Here is a 23,773-nt window from a genome sequence, read left to right as displayed (position 1 = left end):
AGAAGGCAATGGCACCCCACTCCAGTACTCTTGCCTGGCAAATCCCATGGACGGAGGAGCCTGGTGGGCTGCAGTCCATGGGGTGGCGAAGAGTCAGACACGATTGAGCGACTTCCCTTTCACTTTTCACTTGCATGCATTGGAGAAGGAAATGGCAACCCGCTCCAGTGTTCTTGCCTGGAGAATCCCAGGGACGGGGGAGCCTGGTGGGCTGCCGTCTATGGGGTCGCACAGAGTCAGACACGACTGAAGTGACTTAGCAGCAGCAGCAGCATGTGTGTAACTGAGTCACTTTACTGTACAGCGGACATAGGTACAATGGTGTTAATCAACTATACTTCACTTTTTTAAAATGTTTAAACATGTCCAGATTAGGGAAATCCTGAGACAGCAAGTTAACTGTTGGCCAGAGGCCAAGGGGGCAGGCTGGACGAATGGAGGTGACAGCTAAAAGGTACAAGTTTCTGTTCTGAGGTTTTAAAAATATTCTAAAATTGATCTTGGGATAGTTGCAGGCCTCTGAATATAGTTGAACAGAGAAACCATCCAATTATATACTTTAAGTGTGTGAATGGTAGCATGTGAGTTATAAATCAAAAAAAAAAAAAAAGCTGCTGCAAATATACACACACACACGCAGAGAAAGAGAGGAAAACACCCTCGATTCCACCCACCCGGAGTGAACCACTGTTAAGACCTCCGAGCCGGGAGGTACTTTGTTTTAGCTTCTTTTTACTCACACTTATGTCTCACCAACGTAGCCTCCCAAGGGAACCTGCTAAGGATTTCAAGCGAGGAGGACTTTCAGCAAACGCATCCAGTTTATTAGGAACATCAAGCCTCACACTTTTCCTGATCCAGGCTGTCCTTTGTCTGTTTGCTTTCCCCTGATTTGTCACCCAGATCTCTCATCCTTGGGTTCCCCCAAGAGGCAGGTCCATCCCTCCAGCCCCATTTCGTAGCCAAGGCAACTGAGTGCAAGTTTTATTCACACCCGTTCTGATTTCTTCCCAGCTCCTAAGCCTGGGGCTCAGAAGACGTCATGGGTGAGAAGCTGGGAGCTGCCAAGGGAGCCGGGACAGAGTGAAGGGGAGCATCCGATTTGGTCCCCAAACACCCATCCAACTTGGAGGCAGAAAGTGGGACATGATGCGCTCAGGAGGACCGTTAGGTCTCTTTGAGGGGTCCCTGCCACTGACCTGCTGCTCTCCATGGGGAAAAAAAAAAAAAAAAAGCCTGGGCGGGGGGTGGCAGGCCTGTTTGCACTCAGGGCACTTAGTGCAGCCAAGCTGAGCTGCACTGTTCAAACAGACTCCCCAGCCTCCGAACACCTGTGCCGCAAGGGAGGGTGAGGCAGGCAGGAGGCCAGACCAGATCCCCGGGCGCTTCCCGCCTCTGTTTCCACAGCCACCCCCACGGCCCTGGCACAGTCCTGGGCCTGCCATGCCCCGCACCGGGCTCTGCAGCCGCTGGGGCGGCCGGGTGCTGCCCCTGCTCCTGGCCTACGTCTGCTACCTGCTGCTCGGCGCCACCATCTTCCAGCTGCTGGAGAAGCAGGCAGAGTCTCAGTCCAGGGACCGGTTCCAGTTCGAGAAGCTGCGCTTCCTGGAGAACTACACCTGCCTGGACCAGCAGGCCGTGGAGCAGTTTGTGCAGGTGGAGGGGACAGGCTGATGTGGGATGGGGGTTGGGGGGGCGGGGTTGCAGAATGCAGCTGCAGAGCCATCACCGATGGCTGAGGCCCCATTTGGAAGCCGAGCGTGATGGGAACAGAGAGCCAGGGGAGACCTGAGGTCGGAGTCTGGCCCCGGGGTCTATAACTGGATTGCTGTGTGATATTGGGCAAGCCACTTAACCTCCTTGGTCCCCTTCTAGGTGAGGAGAATAGTCTTATATGTGCCACAGACGTTTGAGAGCTGATTGAAAGCTCTTTCTAGGTTGCCACTTGCTGCATAAATGTGAATCATGTGTCAGGGCTACCAACACGGTGCACACTTCCGCCCCCACACTCCTCGCTTCCCCTTCCCCGGCTCCAGGCAGCTTCTTCCTCTGCCTTCCCACTAGCTCACCTCCCCCGTCCACGGGCTGCTGACCACACTGTGGGTGGGAGACACAGATAAAGGTCAGGAGCAGCCACCACGCCGGCCGCCATGGACCTGGGCTTGATAAGCAACAGCCAGGGTGACTGAGCCCCACCCCTCTGGTGCCCATGGGGCATCTCTGGTGATGGATGAGTCACCCCTGCTTGGATCCCTTCTGTAGAAACTATGGGGTCCCAGTCCCTTCTCTCCCGGAAACCAGCCAAAACCAAGGTGTTGTGGGGGAGGGTGAGACCAGGGGGTCCGGTAGGGGACAACACCCACCACAAAGGAGCAAGCCACATGCAGATTCATCACAATGACTGGTCTTTATTGAGTGTTTATAATGTGCCCCAATCAGCAGGGAGCAGGGCCATCACGAGGGGGTCAGACCAATACTGGTCCATCCCCTGGGGCTCAGTGTTTTCTATGTGTTTCCTCGTAATTACCTATTGCCACCACTCTCTCAGATTTGCAGGTGGGGACTGGGCAACAGAGAGGTGGGATATGTTGCCCAGAGCTGCATAGTTAATGGCAGAGGCAGAACTCTAACCCAAGCCAGCTGCTCCTCGCCACACAGCTTAACATAAGTACAGGGGGCAGCTCTCAAAGGCTGGGCCCTGGCCTAGCAGCATCAGCCCTACGTGGACGCTCCTTACAAAGGCCACCCCTCAGGTCCCACCCCAGACCTCCTGAGTCAGGAACTCCAGCGGGCAGCCAGGACAACAGGCTGTGTGTTAACAAGTCCTCAGGCCACACTGATGGACCCCCAAGACTGGAGAACAGCAGGCCTTGAAGATGAGATGTGGGCTGGCTGGTCAGAGAACTTTCCAGAGCTGTGAGAGGCCCTTTCTCCCAGGAAAAGGGGCTTCCGGCCTCAGGTTTCACTTCCTCGCTCCACAGCAGCACAGGGCTGAGACCATAGCACCCCAGTCAGGGGTGAGAAGGGCTCAGGATGGGGAGTAAGGCAAAGGCCCTGGAACCCCTCCACCCTCAGCTCCTGGTTGGAAGCAATTCCTGGAGCTGCAGAGGGAGCAGGGGAGGGACTGGTAGCTGGTATGTAATTAAAGGTACAGGCTTGACTGCAATCCTGAGGGAGGTGCCACTGATGAAAGGCCCCCAGACCTCCCCGGGGATCCTCAGCCTCCTTGGGAGGGACCCTCACTTGCCAGGGGATGTCCAACTCAGAGGCAGAAGAATGCCAGGTAAGATTCCCAAAGAACACACGTGACAGTCATCGCTCCGTATCCGCGCAGGATTGCTTCCAAGAACCCCAGCAATGCTCTCGTATCTGCCAGTGTGAACTGCGCTTGTGTGAATCTCCTGGATACGGAGGGCCTGCTCTACTGTTCAGATGACAGTAGGGGGAGCGGAGCTATAACAGTAACAAAAACAGTATTGAAGACCGACACCATCAGGAAACTTGCCCGGGGTGCAAGTCTGCCTTTCTCACCTGGGCACGGGGATTCTTAGAGAAGAATGGACAGTCCGCACTGGGAGCCCCACCCCCAGCACCCTCCGCATTGCGGCCCCTCCTCCGCAGGATGGAGACGCCCAGACTGGCGGAGGGGACAGCCAGGTCTTAGGGCCAGTGCTGCTCCCATGGGCTAGGGTCTCTGGGGAGCAGGCGTGTTCTGGAATATTCGGTCTGGCCTCTCTGGATGTGTGGGAAAGAGAAAGAGGCCAAGGTTCACATGAGAAGAGGCCAATTCTGCCAAAATGAGGAGAAGCAGACAGCCCCGGTCACGACATCCAGACTAGCCCGGCCCTCACAGGGGTCACCCCCAGCCCCTGCAGTGCTTGCTCACCCAGCCAAGGGGGAAACGATTCCCACAGGCACTGGAGGCTGGAGCTTTCCCCTCCCCTACCCCACCTCCCTCTGGCCTTTGGGGCTCTACCAGGTGGCCAGACTGCGCAGCTACCCTGGAACAATTCAGGGCTACAGGGGAGGGCTTTGGGAGCTGATGGGGGCAGGTGCCCCGCCCACCTCCAAGAGGGCTTGGCAGGGGACAGAGGGGCTTAGGCTTGAGTCTGCAGGATTCAAGTTCTATAAACAACAGCATGCACACACGTGCAACATACGGCACCCATGCACACACCACATGTATACAACACACCACACATATACACCACCAACACAGACACACACACACACACACAGAGACCTTTGCCCTGGCCTCTGATGGAATTTCTGCTATAGACCTGGGACTCACCAGGGGGCGGCAGAGAGCAAGCCTGCCAGCTCACCTGGAAGCTCAGAGAACTCAAGGTCCTCTGTCCACCATCAGCCCCAAGAGAGGGCAGCCCCATGGCTTTCCTGTGGTCCCAAACCTCATGTTCGCAAGCACACCCTTCCAGGAACATCCAACTCGAAGTCTTCTCGTCCTGGCAACCCCTGGGGTCTCACTCTCTTGGCTATAGGTAACATGTCCCACCTGGATGACTCCATAAGTACTGTCTGTCCCCTTGGGGCCATCTCCCCTCCACTAGCCACACTTAATGCCCACATCACACTCAGCCGTTGGCCAGCGAAGCAGGAAGTGAGCTTGGAATTCAGCGATCTTGGGCAAGTCAGCCACTTTGAGCCTTCGTTTCCTCTTCCATGAAATGGGAATGTGACTTAAGAACTTCATTAGGTGAAACAACAGGGAGACACTCAGCGGGGAGGCTGGCCACCAGCCGGTGCTGTCAGCAACCTCTTCCTCCCACCCACTGCTGCTCCCCCTCCTCAACAGGTCATCATGGAAGCCTGGGTGAAGGGCGTGAACCCCAAAGGCAACTCCACCAACCCCAGCAACTGGGACTTTGGCAGCAGTTTCTTCTTTGCGGGCACGGTCGTCACCACCATAGGTAAAGCGCTGGGATGGAGAAGGCCACCCCCAGTACCCCTGCTGAAGTTTGAGTTCCCCAAAAGCAGTGGCCGAGACAAGGATGTGGTTTATCTCGGAGACGATTCTGGGAAGCAGGAGAAGCGGGAGAGTGAAACAGGAAGAAGAGAAAGGGCAAAAGAGTTCGCAATCATGAGCAGGGGACTGGTTAGAGCCACTGGGTTCACCAGTGCTGGGGACCCTCTGAGAAGCCAAGGAGAGCCCAGCCAAGTGGGGAGGAAACAGGCATATTTATCTACATACTCCTGCCCTGGCTGGTTGAGGACTGAGTCCAGATGTATGAATTCTCCAGCACTTCGGACCTGCCCCCAGACCAAACACCTCCTGTGGCCAGAAGAACCCCTCGGGTAGACAGAGAGGCAGGGACTTGGGGTGGGGAGTCCCCTGTGTGTCCAAGAGCTGTCCACACAGCTGCAGCTGCTGTCCCTGTGTTCCCAGGGGACACAGCACCAACAGCATCTGCTGTACTCCCTCAGCCAGAAAATCCACTCCCCCTCCCACAAGGAACCCCTCCATCCCGCGAAGCCCGATCTCCCCATTCATTCGATTAAGTTCAATTCCACACACCGTCCTTGAATTCAGGTGACATTAAAGCAGTTGGAGTGGAGGTAGCAGAGCATGAACTTGGATCGCACCCAAGGACAGAGTGGAGATAGCAGAGTATGACCTTGGATCAGACCCAAGCTTGGCTCTCAAGGAGCTTCTGATACACTAATGAAGGATAAGATAAGCAGGCTAAAAATAGGAGCACAGGGCAAACTAGATAGCTAGATAGGAATGACACAGAGCACTGTGGGGAGTCACACCTGGTAAAGAGGAAGAGGCTGGAAGTCAGGAGGGCTTCCTAGAGGTGGTGTTTTTGGAGATGAGCCATCAAAGGATACTTACCAATCGAGATCATTCTAGAAGAGGTTGAGAAGAGTGTTCATGGGAACAGAGGAGCTTTCTCTTTGCCCCGCCCCACCCTCCCCCGTTGCACCTCTCCTCCCCGTGGTGGTGGAAAACCAGCCTCTGCTAGAGTCTATCAGGGAGGCCGTTCCAAACTCTCCCTTCCTCATATTTGTACCCTCTCCCCCGCCTGCAGGATATGGGAACCTGGCGCCCAGCACAGAGGCAGGCCAGGTCTTCTGTGTCTTCTACGCCCTGGTGGGCATCCCGCTCAACGTGGTCTTCCTCAACCACCTGGGCACAGGACTGCGTGCCCACCTGACCATGCTGGAGAGGTGGGAGGACCAGCCCAGACGCTCCCAGGTAAGGTCCTCCCTCCCCACAGCCTCAATGGGACAGAGTCTGTTGCACTCAAGTCACCCAGAAGCTGATACGGAGACAGAGTTTGGCTAGCAGTGTGTTAGGGCTCGACACCCATGGACAAAAAGGACCAGGTGGAAGGAGGAACAAAATTGTGATGCAGGCTGGACAAAGCCTCAGCCCACCCCTCAAGGAGCTGGGCAGGTGCCGGTGGCACAAGCTGCCCCACAGTGGGCGCTGACGTGGCCAGGACTCTGCCCTGGCCTCAATTGGGCATGGCAAGGTGTGCCCTTGGGCCAGGCTGAAATACACCCTGAGCAAGAGAGATGGCTGGAGGCCACCTGCTGGCAGCTTGGCTAGGCCTTCTTCGAAGGGGGATCTATCTGGGCACACACCTCCATGGTCATCAGAGAACTCCAATAGCCATCTCCACACCACCCTGAACACCCCCAGTGCCCAACCTGTCATCTGGGCCCTTGCAAAGCTGTGCAAAGAGGCAGAGGTGTAGAAGGACTGGGGACAGCTCAGTGACCATCTTCCATCCCATATCTAAGTCCTCGGGGTCCTGCACACGTGGACACCAAGCCGAAAGGCATCTCCAACTTGACCCACCAACGCAATCCTGCTGACCAGCTCTTTCCCTGGCCCGGACAAGATGTCACACAGAGATACAACCCCCGCCCCACAGGGTGCAGGCTAAGGACCTGACTATGGCCCAGCCCACTTCCTAGCTCGCCCCAGACCCCCTCCCCTGCTTATAACCATGGGCCTTCCAAGCAGACTCAGAGACTCCTCCGCTTCCAGCTGCTGCAGACCCTGGGCCTGGCCCTCTTCTTGGCACTGGGGACGCTGCTCATTCTCATCTTGCCGCCCATGATCTTCAGCCACGTGGAGGGCTGGAGCTTCAGCGAGGGCTTCTACTTTGCCTTCATCACCCTCAGCACCATCGGCTTCGGGGACTATGTCGTTGGTGAGAAAGGCAGCCACAGATCACAGGGTGGGGGCCACCGGGATTTGGGGGAGGGGGAGATATCAGTGGGGGGAAGTGGGTAATTCTTGAGGACCAGAGAGCCCCTGGTTATTCAAGGGAGACAAACACTTTGTGAGGCTGCTGCGAATTCTCACAACATCCTCAGAAGTCACTGGTCCGGGAACCCATCACCCTTCCCCCACCCCAGGGGCCTCGCCTGCTGATCCTTATTAGGGGGAGACTGGTGGGAACCCTTTTGGAACCTGGAGGGTGGCTGTCCCTCCGACCGCTGGCACTGATCGTGTCCTCCTTCCCTGCCAGGCACAGACCCCAGCAAGCATTACCTCTCGGTGTACCGGAGTCTGGCAGCCATCTGGATCCTCCTGGGCCTGGCGTGGCTGGCGCTGGTCCTCCCACTGGGCCCCCTGCTTCTGCACCGGTGCTCCCAGCTCTGGCTGCTTGGCAGAGGCCTCGGTCTCAAGGAAGGGGGAGCCCCCGAGACCAATGGGCTCCCTAGACCTCAGAAGATTCCCATCTCTGCATGAGCCCCCCAAAACCATGGCTGCAGAAGCCCCTCACAGCATCCTCTGTCCACCCCATAGGCCCCCTGGATTTCCTGCCACACCTCCTCCTTGGCCAACCCACTCACTTCCCAGCCAGAGCTGGTCTCAGGAGCTATCCAGAGAGAGAAAGGAAACAGGAGGGCCCAAGAAAGTGACAGAAAGGAGACAGAACGGGAGACGGATGTGTGCGGAGCAAAATGTGTGCTGCGATCCCCGAGCCCTTCCCTCAAAAGTGACCTGTGGGGACGTCCCTGGTGGCCCAGTGGTTAAGGCTCCACTCTTCCAATGCATGGGGTGTGGGTTCGATCCCTGGTCGGGGAACTAAGATCCCACATGGCCAAAAAATTAAAAAAAAAAAAAAAAAATGACCCGAAAAAGTTGAATCCAGACATGGATCATTATGACCAAATCTCCATCGCGCTTCCTGAACTGCCCCCACCCCCCACCCCAGAAGATCTCATACAGGACAATAAACAAAGGGCCGCTGTATCTGTGCCTCATCTGATACGTGTGCGGGGCCTCATCTGATACGTGTGCGGGGCGTCATCAGGCCCCCAGTGTGCGTCAGGCGCTGGCCCAGGCTCCAGGGCAGCAACAGTGACGCTCCTGCCCCCCAGGTGGAAGGACTAGACAAGCAGAGAGGCAAAACGACCCAGTGACCAAAACCTCATGGCACCGGCAGACCAAGATATGACGCGCACCCATGGGATCCGCTGGCCCAGGCAGGGACTCTGGAGCCATCATGATGCCTTCAGGAGGCTCCCAGCTAGAGGGGTGGGCAGCCTGCCTCCAGGTCTGCCACTTCCTCTTGCCTAGAGGTCTAGAGCTGTCCGCGAACAAGGCTTCAGCACTCCCGGGCGTCCCACCCACTTTCCTGAGTATGGCCTCCCTTGACTGCCTCACGGCACCCTTTGATCTCATTACCCCTTCTGGGCTCTTACAAGCCCTTCCAAACCCTCCCTGGGAAAACACCAGCCAGCTGATCCCAGAAGATTTCCAGGAAATGAGCTGTGAGGAGGCCCAGCCTCCACTGGGAATATCTCATGCAGCCTGGCCTCTCTCCTGCCAGACTGTGACACCTCTGGCCAGAAGGAGAAGACAGATTTATACCGGTCCATCCCAAGCCCAGAGCTTCCCAGGTGGCTGCACTAGTGGTGCAGAACCCACTGCCAATGCAGGTAGATGTTAAGAGACACGGGTTCAGTCCCTGGGTCAGGAAGACCCCCTGGAGGAGGGCATGGCAACCCACTCCAGTATTCTTGCCTGGAGAATTCCAGCGACAGTGGATCCTGGCAGGCTACATACTGTCCATAGGGTCGCAAAGGGTCGGACACGACTGAAGTGACTTAGCACACACGCACATATCAAAAGGCCCGAGCTCACCACGGACTGCAAACCTCTCTGAGCAAGACAGACCAGGGACCTCTGGACTGGACTGAGGTTAGACCGTGAAGCCGAGGAGGCTCTGGGTGGGACACTCAGGGAAGGATCTACAGCAGCAAGAGACCCGGGCTACACCCAGGACTTCCTGGCATGGAGGAGAAGCCTGAGAAACTGGGAACCCCCAGGACTCTTTATATTGAATCCTTCCTCCATCCTGGGTGGAGGAGGGAATAGGTAGGGCGGCATCTTCAGAAGCAGGGAATGGACAAGCCCGCTGGCCGGGACGCCTCTTGCCTCCCAAGTTCACGGGCAATTGGCGATAGATTGCTGGGATCTCGCATCCTTGGGTATATAAGGCAAGAATGGTGATGGGAGAGATCCAGAGAGGACTTGACAGGCAGCGGGTCCTTGGTAATAATCCCAGGGCCCCAGGAAAATAAACTTGCCTGCCACTTTCTCTTCCCCCTGAGTGCGGTCTGCAGGAGTTCCTCCCACCGATTGCTACATACAGGACACGGGGAGGCCCTGGGCCGGTCTTTCCCAGCGCCTGCGGTCACCAACAGACCTCCCCTTCTTCCTGAGCTAGGCGTGCCTGGGGGTGGGCACTCCACACGCATTCGAGGCGGGGCCAGATGCCCACAGCTTGCCCTCTTTTTGTCCCCGGGATTGGATCCCAGCGCGGGGTGGGGCAGGGCTGTCCCATTCCCCAGCACACACCTCCTCTGCTGAGAAAACGGGGCAGAGGCGGGCGTTAGCGAGAGAAGGGACCAGCCGAGCTCCTCCCTAGCCCTTCCTTTGCTCCTCGGTCCGGGTCCATGGCTCCCGACTCCCGCCTCTCCGCCTCTCCGGCTAAGAGCGGATGGAGAGCCTGGGATGCGAGCGAGCGCGGGGTCCAGGGCTGCGCGGTACCGGTGCCGAGCACATTGCTCCTGCTGCTCACCTACCTGACTTACCTGGTCCTGGGCACCTGCGTGTTCTGGGCGCTGGAGAGCCCCGCGGCGCACGATTCCAGCAAAAGATTCCAGCGTGACAAGTGGGCTCTGCTGCGGAACTTCACGTGTCTGGATGGCCAGGCGCTGGACTCGCTGATCCGGGTGAGGGGAGAGTCTGGGCGGCTCGGGCGCGGGGGCGCTGGCTCAGCGGACCGCAGGGGCACGGGGAGAAAGGGCACGGCCCGGCTCCGGTCAGGGCACCGCCAGGAGCACTTGTCCGAAATAAAGTGGAAGGCACGGACGCGCGGACGACTGGGGGCGCGCGTTGCAGGGAGGAGACCAGAGTGCTGGGCTGGATGGATCCCGATGCAGAGACCCCGGCTCGGGCGCGAGAAATGCGCAGCGCGGCGCCGTGAACCCAGGGTTCGGGGCGAGAGGGCGGGACCCTCCCTGTCTGGAGAGTTGCGTGGCGCACGCATCCAAATCTCGGGGTGAAGGCGATAGGGGGCGCACTGACGGGGTCCAGGGCTGGTGGGGCCCGACCGGGTCCGGGTAGCGTTAGGACAGAGCGCGCTGCTCAGCTTGGGAGAAGGCGGGAGGGGTCCACCTGGGAATTCCGGGCGCTGTGTCGGGTCGGACAGCGGGCGAAGGGCGAAGGGGCACCCATGGCCCCTTCCACAGGAGACCCACGTGCGAATTTGAGACCTGGGGGCGGGGACAGCAGAGGGCGCTGGTCTGGTCTGATGATGAGCGAGCCGGCAGCAAGATCTTTGGAGGCTGGGAGGAAAGGGGGTGCAGAGCGCTCTTGTCCCCGCTGCCACACACACACACACACACACACACACACACACAACGCCCCAGGTTAAGTGGAATGGGGCCGAGGTGCAGGAGCCAGGGGCCCGGGGATTTGAGGTGCGCAAAAAGAAAGCAGCAGACACAGGGACGTTCGGTGGCTGAACCCGGGTTTCTCCGAGTCTGAGGGCACGCAGCGAGGGCCCAGAGGGTCTGCAGGGGTCGGTGGGTGGGAGGATGCAGAGATCGTGGAGGGCAGAGACTGCTGAGTGGGTGGGGGAAGACTCAGCGGGGCGAGGGGAGGGAGGCAGGCAGGGGAGGGTTCTTCCAGGCCTCACGATGGATGAAGGTCTCCTTCGACCCTGGGCTGGACGGAGGGCTGCTCGGATCTGACGCAAGCTTCCATCTCCGGGTCCCTGGCTTGGTCCATGAGCGCAGACAGCTGCACCCCTAGCCAGACGTCCCCGCTCTGCAGTCCGGGTGCCTTTTCTGGCGAGGAAAGCAGGGCCTGTGTCCCAGAGTTGCCAGCCCAAAGCTGGTCCCCAGAAGGTGGCAGGGAATTGTGTCTGGTGGCAAGGGACAAGGGCACTGGAGCGGAGGTGAAGTCCTGAGCCCTGGGACTGGGCGGATGTGTCAGGCCTGGAGCCCAGCAGAGCACTATCTCTGCTAAGAATCTCAGATGACACCTCCACCTTATCTCTAAACTTCTACAAATACAGACCGCCTAGTCCTGGAGGCTATGTGACACTCCCCTTGAAAAGGTGGTGAACTTCAATTACGAGCAGCCTGGCCCCCCAAAATATGACAGTGACAGCAATGGGAATGATAGGAAATACTTCTATGCAGCGCTTACTGCGAGTCAGGCGCTGTTCCTAATGTGTGAGCTCGCTCCACCCCCACCTGTCTCACAGGTGGACGCCATTATTATCGTGCCCATTGTAGAGATGGAGAAACTGAGGCTCAGAGAGATTACATACAAAGGCACGGCTTCATAGTCAGAGCGCTGGGGCTCTCAACCACCATGAGGACTGCCTCAGTGCAGATCTGCATACGGGGGTGCTTCCCAAGTTTCTTAGCGGAGCTCTCATCTCTTCCCCTCCACCCACCTCCAGCTCACCTCCACTTCACCTCCTTCCTCAGCCCCCTGTGGCTTCAACCATCCCCAGGAATAAAGATGTGGTGTCTCCAACCCAGATCTCCCCAGTGAGGGCAGACATGTTCATGTAACTTCCTGTTATTGTCGTTCAGTTGCTAAGTTGTGTCCAATTCTTTGTGACCCCCTAGACTGGAGCATGCCAAGCCTCCCTGTCCCTCACCATCTCCCAGAGTTTACCCAAGCTCATGTCCATTGAGTTGGTGATGCTATTCAACCATCTCATCCTCTCCTGCCCTCTTCTCCTCTTGCACCTTCCTAGCAGCCCTCAAATTCCCCCCGGGTCAAGAGTAAGCAGCTCTGCTCTTCCCTGCTCCATATATCTGTCCCCGCATCCACACACCTTCAGAGTGCTCTTAGATGTGTCCCTCACTACCTACACCAAATAAGGCCAGAGCCCTGGGCTTCTGAGAACCTCCTCTCTGTGCCTCCTGGGCACTCCGTGCCGGGATGCAGGCCAGGCCCTCTCCATCACTCACCCCTGCAGGACTCTCTCCTCTCCGGATCTGCCAGCATCTTCTGTACTGCCAGCTGCCACGGAGCACACATACCTGAGCTTGCCTCGCCTTTACTCGGTGACCTTGAGAGAGGCCTGCCACTCCATCCCCAGCCTGGCTGCCAACTACCTTTCAGTCTCCCTAGTCTATATCCCAGACACAGTCCTCCCTTCCAGCCTTTGCCCCTGTGGTCCTATTTCCCTAAACGTCCTTCTACCAGGAACAATCCTAGCCAACCCTCTAGGAAGGCCCAACTAAAGCATCACCCTCAGCTGCCTTCTCACATTTGTACAGAATGCTAATGTTGATGACACGCATTTTTTAAAGTACGTATGGAGGCAAAATAAGCACCTTTCAGAAAATCGAGAATCATGGGGGAAAACACACATAATCCTTAAAAAAACTGTATTTTGTACTTTGGTACGTTAAAGAAAAGCAATCACCCTCTCCATGAAGTCTTCTGCCCCTACCCCCATCAGAATGCACACCCTTCCTATCCTGTATTTCTACAGCATTATATTCATAATAATGATAATGAGAGCAGTTGCTAACCTTAACCGTGTTCCAGGTACTCTTCTAAGCCTTTACACCTAATAACTCATTAAACCTCAACAACTCCATGAAGTGGGTGCTATGAGTATTCCCGTTTTACAGAGAAAGAGACTGAGGCACAGAGAAGTTGGCTATCTTGCCCAGCTCACGTAGCTGGGTGCCTAAAGCTTCATGGATGACACTGTATCAAAGTTAGTTGAGTTTGGGGACTTCATTGGCAATCCAGTGGTTAAGGCTGCATTTCCAATTCAGGGGGACGATTCCTCATCAGGGAACTAAGATCCCACATGCCGATTGGCATGGCCAAAAATATAGATAGATAATTTAAAAATTAAAAGAGACAAAGTTAAGTTTGGCTTTGTCGCACTGAAAACTGAGGTCATGTCTCTTTCATCTTCAGCTCCCCTGATACCTCACATGCAGGTCCTGACCAGGGCTTGTTGCAAGAATGAGTGAACAGGAGAGAAAACAAATGGAGTTCTCCCAGCCAGTGCGATACCTGGGGCTGATCTGTGCTCCAGGGTAGACAGGGGAAGGAGCTGTCCCCATGCTCCCTGCCCTGGGGGAGGCCCTGGTTGGAGAGGAAGAGCCTCCTTGCCCCGGACAGGCTGGGATCAGAGTGGTTACAAGGACAGCCGTGTGTGTGTGTGTGTGTGTGTGTGTGTGTGTGTTTGGGTGCAGGGGCCCCATTGCCCCAGAGAGCCTGGTGGTCACTATAGCCTCTCCCCAGGGCATCATCGAGGCATACAAAAATGGGGACATCGTCCTTGGCAACACTACCAGCATGGGACGCTGGGAGTTTGTGGGCTCCTTCTTCTTCTCCGTGTCCACCATCACCACCATCGGTAAGAGAAGAATGGGGTCAGGGAGGGTTGCTGGGGAGGGTGGCCTTGCCTGAGAGACCGGGGACCAGCTTCTTTCAGAGGCATTACTAGGACCCCAAGCACAGTCAGGCCGAGCAGCCTGGACACCGCCTGGGAGCAGAACCTTGGTCTTACGGAAGATGTGCTGAATCGGCTCCTGCCCTCCACCCAGGTTCCTGGGAGGTTTGTGAAGTCCTGCTCTGGGGATTTCTGCTAAACAACTTTTCAGGAAGCAGAGGGTCCCCTGTGTAGTGGTAAAGACCCTCTGGGCACTGTAAGGGTCCTGGTCTGCTCAGTCAAGCCCACCTAACACTGAGCCTGGAAGGGCAGCAGGAGGGGGTGCAGGAGAATAAGGGGAACTTGGGAAGGAAGAAGGGACAGAACCCCCTGTCTCAGCCTTGGGAGAGGTGGCCACTGTCAGAGGCCTCCCCCCAGCTCACTAAGGCACCTCCTCACCCCCATCACCATCCTCCCCAAACCCCTCTCCTCCCTCACACACAGGGACGCCCGAATAGTTCTCATTCCCCTTCCTCTGGCCCCATCCTCAAGAGAGCAGAGGCGAAACTTGTCCTGGGAAGGTGTCTGGGGGCTTTTGTTTGGAGAAGAAAAATGGCCTAGACCCCTCCAACTCTACACCCAGGAAATAACTCAGTGGGGCTGCCTGATCAACCAGCCCGGTCGCCCCGCCCCGGAGCCTGCATGACACCATACTCACCACCAGGTGGCAGGCTGACCCCACTGGTGGCTACAGCTACCTCCTCCAGCCAGGACGCTGGCCCCAGAAAACCAGGATCCCAGCCGTCCCCTACTCCCACCCTGCCCCACCCCACCCCCTGCTGCCCCTTCCTCCCCAGAGTGGAGCTAAGAAGATGCACCCAGAGGACTCTCTATCTGGCTTTAAATTAGACAATACTTCTTGGAAGCAGATCTCAGGCTACCCGGGGACTTGGGTAGTCTCCACCACGAAGCAAGCATGCTTGGGAGGCCCCTTGACTCCATGGGCCCCAGAAGGATGAGGCAGGATGGTGTTTATTCATCCTTATACCCCAGGGGTCTAGCATAAGCCTGGCATACCGTGGGCACTCAACAAATGCTGACACATTAATAAATTCCAAAATACCCATTCCACCAGCATTCCCTGAGCTCCAGAGCAGGAGGGGCTGCTGATGTAGTCACTGTGGTCCAGGCCTCCTGGGTGTGCAGGGCGCCCTCATCTCTGAGCCCCACACCCTGACACCCCCTGCCCCAGGCCCACCTGATTCAGAGGTTCTCAGCCTCTCTGCCCAGCTCTACCATCCCCAAAGTGGACTCTGTCCCTCTCCCTTCTCTCCGTTCAGTGTAGCCCTAAAACTGTCTGGGCCAGCTCTGAGTGGGAGGAGGGCCCTAGGGGCTCTGCATCCTTCCGTCCCCCTCCCGCGTCTCTCCGCCCGCCCAGGGAGGGAAGAAGCGAAGTGAGGACAAACGGGATTCTCACGTTTTATGGTGCAAACACCGTCCCTCCTAGAGCATTGGTCTTCCAGTCTGCCGGACTGGGGCATGACCTCCATGGGAAGGGAGGTTAAGGCTGGGCTGAGGGAGGGAGTGTGTCGGGCCCTGCACGGCGCCTGGGAAGGGCACCCCAGCTGCCGCGTCCCATCCATAGCAATGGTAGAACCGGGGCCCCTGAGGATGGAAAGGCTCCCTGAAGTATCCCCTTGCTGCCCTCAGGCTACGGGAACCTGAGCCCCCGCACGATGGCCGCCCGGCTCTTCTGCATCTTCTTTGCTCTCGTGGGGATCCCGCTCAACCTTGTGGTGCTCAACCGCCTGGGGCACTGCATGCAGCAGGGGGTACACCGCTGTGCCCGCAGGCTGGGGGGCGCCTGGAAGGTGAGGGGGCCGCGGGGGTCGCCACCGCCGCCTGGAGGGAGAGTCTCTGGTAGAAGAGGATGGATGCTGGCAGTCATGGGGTGCCCCAGGGGGTGGGCCACTGGTGGAAGCAGAAGGTCTTTCTGGAAATCAGGGTTCCTGGTGGGAGTGTAGTGGGGTTGGGGGGTCACTGCCCAGAATGGGGGAGGTCTTCAGTAACAAAGGGGCATCAGTGGGGAGACACAGGAAAGGCACGAGGCAGCCAAGCCCTTTTCAGGAGCCCGGAGAACACGCACTGGTGGAGAAGCCTCAAGGGCACCTCCCTCCTCATCCAAGGGAGTGCTAGCCCTGTCTGCAGCTCAGTACCCTCCAGGCTATCTGCCCGACCCCGCCCCGCCATCCCACGGCCGCACACGCCAGGCAGAACTAGCCTCACGGGGGCTGGTCGCCGTGTGCACCCACAGGACCCGGCCAAGGCCCGGTGGCTGGCGGGCTCCAGCGCCCTCCTGTCGGGCCTCCTGCTTTTCCTGCTGTTGCCCCCGCTGCTCTTCAACCACATGGAAGGCTGGACCTACGTGGAGGGCTTCTACTTCTCCTTCGTCACTCTCAGCACCGTGGGCTTCGGCGACTACGTGATTGGTGAGACGCGAGGGGCACCCTGCATGCATCTGCTCGTAGCCCGCATCCCTGGGCACCTGCTGCGTGCCCAGCCCCATGGGGTTTGGGGACCCAAAGTCCAGAGCACACAGGCTTAGTTTGGCTGGTTTAACCTGCCTTTGTGGTGTGATGGGGTTAAGGCCTCCCAGCTAAAAGTGACAGCTGGAGTTTGAACCCAGCATCTCGGGTTGTAAGCCACATTTCTAATCATTCTGAGGAACCTGAGGATCCCACAGGGTCACATATTATTTTTAAAGCTTATCAGAAGAAGGGGGGCTCTGAGTCCTCTCCCCCATCCATCTTTGGCCAGGGCCTCTCTCATTCACCTCTCCCCCACCTCACCCTGCCCCACAAAATGCCAACTTCTTACTGTCCCTGGGTTGAGGGCCACGTCGCCCCCATCACAGTGCAGGGGTGTCTGGCAGGAGAGCCTGAGAGAATCAGAAAACCCCAGCCTCTCCCAGCCCCCAGTCAGCCTCCAAACTCTTGAGTGTTAGAAAGAAAGAGCTGTGTGGTCCGGAGTGTCCAGGGTGGGGTTTATTCGGTGGTCATCACCCATCGTGGACAAGGTAAACAGGAGCAACTGTCCTCGCAGAACAGAGCCAGGTGGGTGCCCAGCAGGGGGCAGCAGAGAGGCACAGGGGCAGCCTCATCCCCCTTCACTCCCTGCCCCTAAAGGGTCACCAAACGAGCATTGGCCCCCCAGCAGCACGACACGAAGGCCTCAGGCGGGCTTTGTGCCCCACCTCCCATCGCTGATCCTAAACCGGGGAGGAGTCCCTTCTCTCCTTCAGAGAAAGACAGAACCCAGACTGGAATACGGAAATGAGGTCCCGGGACTTCCTTGGTGGCCCAGTGGCTACACTCCATGCTCTCAATGCCAGGAGCCCAGGTTTCATCTAGTTCTGGTCAGGGAACTAGATCCCGCGTCCCACAGCTACGACTCGGTGCAGCCAAATAAGTAAATAAATTTAATAAAAGAAGAAATGAGGTCCTACCAAAGTAACAAAGAGCTAGCCCATTAAGAGTAATGATTGTCACTGAATTTTACTGAGGAGGAAGATGACGCTCAGAGAGGCCAAGCCATTTGCCTGCAATCACACAGCTAGTAGGACACGAATTCTGATCTGTTTTTCTCCAAGAACTCTTACCCTTTCCAGACGGCCTCCCATAACCCCCGTCTGGGCTGCAGTGTTCCTGTCTGTAAAACGAGGGGCTGGGCCGGGTGATGGCTCAGCGCCTTCTGGCCTGGGTGCCGGGCCCGCTTCCCTGCACCTCTCCATCCCCAGGGTCCGGGGTTGGGGCCTCATGGTGCCCCTTCCCAATGTCCCCCATCCTGGAAGGGATGCTGTTGCTCTGGAAGGAAGTCTTTGGGATGGTTTCCTCCAAGTGAGTCATGCTTCCACTCCCGGCCCCAGAGGAGAAATGTGTCTGAGGACAGGTGACGCCAGCGTCCCCAAGGCCTCAACTGCCCCCCAAACACACACAGACACACGCACACACACACACGCACACACACACACACGTGCAGCTCAGAGACAGGTGACGCCAGCGTCCCCAAGGCCTCAACTGCCCCCCAAACACACACAGACACAGGCACACACACACACACGTGCAGCTCAGAGAATGAGTTCTGGATCTGTCCTCTCCTCTCTGTTCCCACTGCTGTCTCCCTAGTCTAGGCAGGGCCATTGCATATGGCTGGTTGCCCAGGTTGGGCACTGCACAACCCTAAGCGGTTGCCATTCACACAGAGCACAATGAGAAGGGCACCATGGACTGGAACAATCTCTGTCCTTGTGTCCCTTTGGCTCTTATGACCTTTAAAAATTACAAGTTCCGGAACTTCCCTGGCTGTCCAGTGGTTAAGACTCTGTGCTTCCCATATGGAGGCCTTAGTTCAATCCCCACTTGGGGAACTAAGATCCCACATGCCATGGGGGCCAGCCAAAAAAAAAATTCATGTCACCTGCCCAGCTCCTCTGAAAACCTCAGGGCTTTTCTGTAGTCGTTCTGGCCCCCTCCCACCAACTCTCCCCCTTACCCCAGGGCTCAAAGGATGAAACTCAGGATTTGCCCATTTTAAACCCACAAGTCCTTGTTCTCTGAGGGTGCCCCGTGCAAAAAGCGGGGAAGAGAAACGGGAATGGGACCCCTAACTACAGTCTCTTGGTGCCCACTGACCACTGGGGCTCCAGAGTTTGGTCCTAGGTGGGAAGAGCTGACAATAGGCTCCTTAGAAGCGTGTCTGGACAAACCTCTGTGGGTTGTTAGGGCGCTCTGTGAGGATGTCCCGAGGCCCCATGGTCCCCTGAGGGAAGGCAGGGCCAGGGGGAGGAGGCAGGCATCTCTAGACATGGCACCCTGGAAAAAGGAGACAAGGTCTCTGCCACCACTGGGGGAGCAGGGGCTTGGGAGGTGGGCCGCAACCTCCACACAGCCATCTCTGCAGGAGCAAGGAGGGCTGATCAGAGGGTCCCTGCTACCCTGTGAGCCACCCTGTGGGGACTGATAGGGCAGGGAGGCTGGTGTGTGGGGTGCAGGCCCCCCAGAGCCCCCTCCCACCACATGCTGTGACTGAGAAGGCCTGGTATGAACCCATGAGGGCCCTTTAAGTCCACAGGGGTGCCGGGCAGACCATGCCCACGGAGTGGCAATGGGCAGCTCTGTCCCCTGCACCACGCACTTTTCCTTCTGCAGCCGTCTCAGCGCCTCATGACAAGTGACCACATGTACCCTCATTTGCCCTCTCCGTGAGAACACACAGCTCTGGCTTGAGGCTACTGCAGCTGGGCTGGTCAGAAGAGTATTTCCTGGGCACCCACGTCCAGTGGGGAAGCAGGGAGCTCAGAGTGGAGAGGGAGGCAGGGCCTGGTCACATAAAGAGCCTTCTCAGGCTGAGTCATGAATTTTGGACTCTGTCCTAAGACTACAAGAAAGTTCTAAAGGTTTTCAGAGGAGCTGGGTAGGTGACATGATAGTGCCTGTAATTCTTAAAGGTCACAGAGCCTAGTGGAGACAAGGACAGAGGCCATACCAGGTCCACGAGCACATCTTCCTTGTGCTGGGTGTGAATGGCAACCTTCTAGGTTGTGCAGTGCCCAGCCTGCACAACCAGGCCCCCGCTGCCTCACTGACAGCCCCAGAGAGGAGAAAGAAGTTGATGAAAGTTATAGTGCAAGCAAGCCAAGGACAGGTCTAGGATAGACTCCCAAGCTAGGGATCCTCATGTGCACATGTTCTGGAATCTTCCATAGCTGAAAGGGGACAATCCACCTTCAGCTCTTCCCCATGTCTCTCAGCCCTCCTTGTCCTCTAGGGACAGGGTCAAACCCCTTTCTCGGATGGGAATGCTGAGGTCCACCACCTGGACTCTGGGCCTCCACTGTCCCATGTCAGCAGCCACAGGGGCGTTGTCTTCATAGCCGTTCCTCTTGTCCAAACGCCGTGGTCAGAGCAGCCCCCAGGTCCCAGCCGCTTGCCCCTCCTTGGCCCTGCAGCCAGCCCCCACGTCCCCCAATTGCATTTGCAACTCAGTTGAGCGCCTTGCCAGCTGCCGGGTCTCCTGCTGCTTATGATTTCAGCTAAAGAAAAAATGAAATCAGAAGGGAGAAGAACACCTCCTCCCCTTTCCATCGACAGGAGCAAGCCAAGCCAACGGGTCCCCGGGGGCAGAGAGCTGGCTCACAGCTGCTCTCATTTGGGACCGCCAGCGGAATCGTGGCCTCCTAACCCAATCAGCGTAATCCAATCCAGGCTGCTGCCAGGTGGTGATGTCAGGTCCAGGGCTGTGCGCTCATCCCCGAGCTGGGACCCAGGAGATGCGTCCAGGCTGGGGAAGACAGCGAGGAGTGGTAGTGTTGGGGCCAGCAGGACAGAATGGGAAGTGGACAGAGAGGTGGGTAGTGTAGAGATCGGAGACAGAAGAAGATGTCAGGGAAATAAAAGGCCAGAGCTCTGCCCTTTGAACAATCTTGTTCTGATGAGGGAGGTAAGATAGACCCCCAGGACAGAGGGAAGAACGAAGTTATACGCAGCCTCTTATATATATAATTTTATTTATTTTTAAATTTATTTTTGGCTGTGCTGGGTCTTCGTTGCTGTGAGGCTACTCTCCAGTTGCTGTGCGGGCTTCTCATTTTGGTGGCTCCTCTTGTTGCTGAGCACAGGCTCTAGGGTGCTTGGGCTTCAGTAGTTGCGGTTCCCAGACTCTAGAGCACAGGCTCAGCAATTGTGGTACTCAGGCTTAGGTGCTCTGCAGCATGTGGCATCTTCCCAGACTCGGGGGTGAACCCTCATCTCCTGCTTTGGCAGGCGGATTCTTTACCACTGAGCCAACAGGGAAGCCCTGGAGCAGGCTCTTCACATGACCTACCTAAGCCTCACAGGGAGCTCCATCTGTTTTCTCCTTCCGTCATTCCTTATCCAGTCCTGATCTGTGGGGCTCCAAAGCTGAGAAAAACAGTCACCTGACTACAGATGTACTACAGATCTTACATGCCAGGCATGTACGATATGAACACGTTACGATATGAACCATATGATAATCACAACAGTCCTCTTATTGTCCCCGATTTATAGATGAGGAAGCTGAGGCCCAGAGAGAGTAAGTAACTTACCTGGCCAAAGCACAAGGGCTGTGAGAGAGGGTAACACAGGGGCTCAGTCTAGTCTCTGAGCTGGGATCTGAAGGGTGAGGAAATGAAGAGCATTCTGAACTGCAAGGATAGCGAGTGCAAAAGCCCTGGGGCAGGAAGGTCGATAGATGGAGAAACAGGGGAAGGACCGGAGTAACCGGAGCACAGCGCTCAAGGGAGAGATGTGCAAATCCAGTCTGGAGAAGCAGATGGTGGGTGCTGGGATGAGCCAAGAAGGAGAAATTATTGTCCCCATTTCACAGGCAAAGGACATTCAGGCAGATGATAGTCACACAGCTAGTGAGAAATGAGCCTGGATACAAACCCCAGCAGTTCCATTTCTTCTTCCTAAAGCTGCTGGCAAGCTGCCTTTCCTTTGAGAAAACCAAACATAGAAACAGGCAAACCGCAGAGCAGGTATTACACACTCTCGGAGGGTTTCCTATGACAGTTTCTGATTCAGTGATCTGGAATGGAATCCAGACCATTCGCACTTCTAACAAACTTTCAGGCGATGCTGATGGTGCTGGTCCACAGGCCCCACTTTGAGAACCACTGGGACAGAGCATAAGCAGAGTCCTTCAGAAAGACAAAGGGGAATTTTAGGGTCAAAACTCTAGGAGTTAATCCAGGAGGCTTCCTAGAATCCTAGGGAGGTGATCCCAGCCAGCTCAGACCAGTTTGGACCCCCCACGTTCTGCATATACACACAAAGCCATGTGTGTCTGTTTCTGTTTGGGGAACTTGGTCCTGACTTTCCCAGGTCTGCATCCTCTGACCTTCCTTCTCCCTCAGGAATGAACCCCTCCCGGAATTACCCGCTGTGGTACCAGAACACAGTGTCTCTGTGGATCCTCTTTGGGATGGCGTGGCTGGCGTTGATCATCAAACTGATCCTCTCCTTACTGGAGGCTCCACGAGAATCATACTCCTGCTATCCTCAGAGTTCCAAGGGGAACTTCAAGCCCCGAAGCTGGAGTCAGGGCCTGGATGAGGAGGCAGGACCCCACTCCCCACAGCCAAGCTGCTCTCCAGAGGGGCAGCACCCAGAACCTTCTACTCAAGTCTCATGCTGCGGAAAGGACAGCTAACTATATTCCAGCATTTGTTCCACTTTCTTCTTCAGCAAGAAGATTATTGATTTTAAGCTCAGCATAAGACCACCCAGACTAAAGTTTACAGTTTTTGGTCTTCCCTTGAAGCTAGGTGCAGCTATATGATTAAATTTTATCCAGTGGGATATACAGAGAAGTAATCTGTGTGACTTACGGATGTGACTTACAGTGTGTGGAGGGTACTCCTCTTTACCACTCCCTTCTGGCTGGCTGCAATGGTGGCTGGAGCTCTGGCAGCCATGTTGGACCATGAGTTGGAGGCCATGTTTGAGACTGGTGACACAATGAAATAGAAGGAGCCTGGACTCTTGACGTTTGCAGAGCCACCATAATAAACCTGGACTGGATTCCACCAGACTTCATTTATATAAGAGAGAAATAAAAATTAAGCTTATTTAAAACACTATGAATTGAGTTTTTCTGTCACTCATAACCAAATCTAATTCTAACTCCAGGTGACACATGTACCCAGAGGCAAAGGCAGCTTCTGAGACTGGAGCATATTAGAGAAATCACTCCCTCTCCAGGTGGATTTGCCCCAGACAGGAGGAGGGAATGGACTGAGGGCTGCAGTGCAGGTCCCCACAGCCCCAGAGACCTTCCAGGTAAATTCATTACAGATTTGCTGATATCTCTCAGGGCTCCTATAGGCAGCAGGCAACTGGTCCCAGTTTGGCTCCTAATTCTTACTCAATCACTCACTATACCACAGAAAAGCCTAGAACAGGCCAGTGGGCTCCTCTTGACTCAGTCTGCCCCACTGCATTTGAAGGCTCCAACCACTGTTTGTAAAGCCAGGTAGAGTTTGCAGAGGTCATTTCTGTTTGCAAAGCACATCACCCTAAGCATTTCTATCTCTTACTCAGGGTTGCTATTAAGGCAGCACAGAGCTGTGTGGTCCCCACTACACCCAGGAACCCAAGCCCAGCCAGGAGCCCCTGGCAGTACCAACCAGCACCTACAGGTCACCTGGGGCAGCTGGGTCCTTGGTCTCAGCGGGCACCTGCAAGTCTGCTCCCCTCCACCGTCCTATAGATAGCATCTCAAGGACCTGGGGTTGCTCCATGTAGCTCCTCCCTGTGGGCAAACCCCTTAGCCTCAGAGCCCTGGTGGAACTGGGTCAGGGGCAGTCTCTTGGCAGAGTAAGAAGGAAGGGTTGTTACACCATCCAGCTTGCCCCATCTGGCCTGGGCCAAAGTGGACCAAGGCCAGACTCAGGAGCAAACACCAGCGAGTAAACCTCAGGGTCCATGCCCACTTCTTAAGGCCCACGGGCTGGGCAGAGGAAAGTCGAAGTACAAAAGAGTTTGCTGCAGTTCTGGAAATAATATTACTTGTACTTAGCACACCCCAGAAGGAGGGCCTAGCAATTCAGAACTAGGAGAGAGGAACCCGGAGTGCTAGATTGGCCTCTGTGGTTCCAATTCTGTCTTGCCTTGAACCTCTTTCTTCACATGCCTCTCTAGACAATCCTATTTCCACTCAGCCCATCACCGCGTGCCTATCCCTGCTAAGAATGTCTGCCGCACAGGCAACTGACAACCTGTGATGTTGGGGGCGGGGCCGAAGAAAGCTTCTGATTGGCCAGTTCCCTACAG

At 56.3% G+C, this 23,773-nt stretch overlaps 2 protein-coding genes across 4 annotated transcripts; both read left to right on the top strand.

Moving 5' to 3' along the window:
* Positions 1-8,130, top strand: KCNK16 (potassium two pore domain channel subfamily K member 16). Its single transcript, XM_061398080.1, has 5 exons — positions 1-1,656; positions 4,814-4,928; positions 6,051-6,217; positions 7,019-7,184; positions 7,506-8,130. Exons 1-5 carry the CDS (start codon positions 1,444-1,446, stop codon positions 7,727-7,729), a joined length of 885 nt encoding a protein of 294 aa, XP_061254064.1. The 5' UTR covers positions 1-1,443; the 3' UTR covers positions 7,730-8,130.
* Positions 8,131-9,765: 1,635 nt separating this feature from the next.
* Positions 9,766-22,581, top strand: KCNK17 (potassium two pore domain channel subfamily K member 17). 3 transcript variants are annotated; one of them, XM_061398077.1, is made up of 6 exons: positions 9,771-10,224; positions 13,787-13,901; positions 13,970-14,102; positions 15,627-15,787; positions 16,231-16,405; positions 21,856-22,145. In XM_061398077.1, the coding sequence occupies exons 1-6, from the start codon at positions 9,946-9,948 to the stop codon at positions 22,052-22,054; spliced, it is 1,062 nt and encodes a 353-aa protein (XP_061254061.1). In that variant the 5' UTR covers positions 9,771-9,945; the 3' UTR covers positions 22,055-22,145. The 3 variants fall into 3 exon arrangements, with proteins under 3 accessions (XP_061254063.1, XP_061254061.1, XP_061254062.1); XM_061398079.1 differs by lacking the exons at positions 13,970-14,102; positions 21,856-22,145 and adding an exon at positions 21,415-21,843 and having other exon boundaries at positions 9,766-10,224; positions 16,231-16,398; XM_061398078.1 differs by lacking the exon at positions 13,970-14,102 and having other exon boundaries at positions 9,774-10,224; positions 21,856-22,581.
* The last annotated feature ends 1,192 nt before the right edge of the window (positions 22,582-23,773 follow it).

Source organism: Bos javanicus, chromosome 23 (assembly GCF_032452875.1).
Source record: "Bos javanicus breed banteng chromosome 23, ARS-OSU_banteng_1.0, whole genome shotgun sequence".
Lineage (NCBI taxonomy): Eukaryota > Metazoa > Chordata > Mammalia > Artiodactyla > Bovidae > Bos > Bos javanicus.
The sequence above is the reverse complement of the archived record's forward strand: the minus strand, read 5'-3'. Positions and strand labels throughout refer to the sequence as shown.

What these genes read in the sequence shown, in the direction of transcription:
- KCNK16 (XM_061398080.1), top strand. Translation starts at nt 1,444, where the DNA reads ATGCCCCGCACCGGGCTCTGCAGCCGCTGGGGCGGCCGGGTGCTGCCC. An exon ending in CACGGTCGTCACCACCATAG is followed by an intron (nt 4,929 to 6,050) that starts GTAAAGCGCTGG and finishes CCCCGCCTGCAG; the next exon opens with GATATGGGAACCTGGCGCCC. An exon ending in CTTCGGGGACTATGTCGTTG is followed by an intron (nt 7,185 to 7,505) that starts GTGAGAAAGGCA and finishes CTTCCCTGCCAG; the next exon opens with GCACAGACCCCAGCAAGCAT.
- KCNK17 (XM_061398077.1), top strand. Translation starts at nt 9,946, where the DNA reads ATGGCTCCCGACTCCCGCCTCTCCGCCTCTCCGGCTAAGAGCGGATGG. An exon ending in GTCCACCATCACCACCATCG is followed by an intron (nt 13,902 to 13,969) that starts GTAAGAGAAGAA and finishes ACCGGGGACCAG; the next exon opens with CTTCTTTCAGAGGCATTACT. An exon ending in TCCACCCAGGTTCCTGGGAG is followed by an intron (nt 14,103 to 15,626) that starts GTTTGTGAAGTC and finishes TGCTGCCCTCAG; the next exon opens with GCTACGGGAACCTGAGCCCC.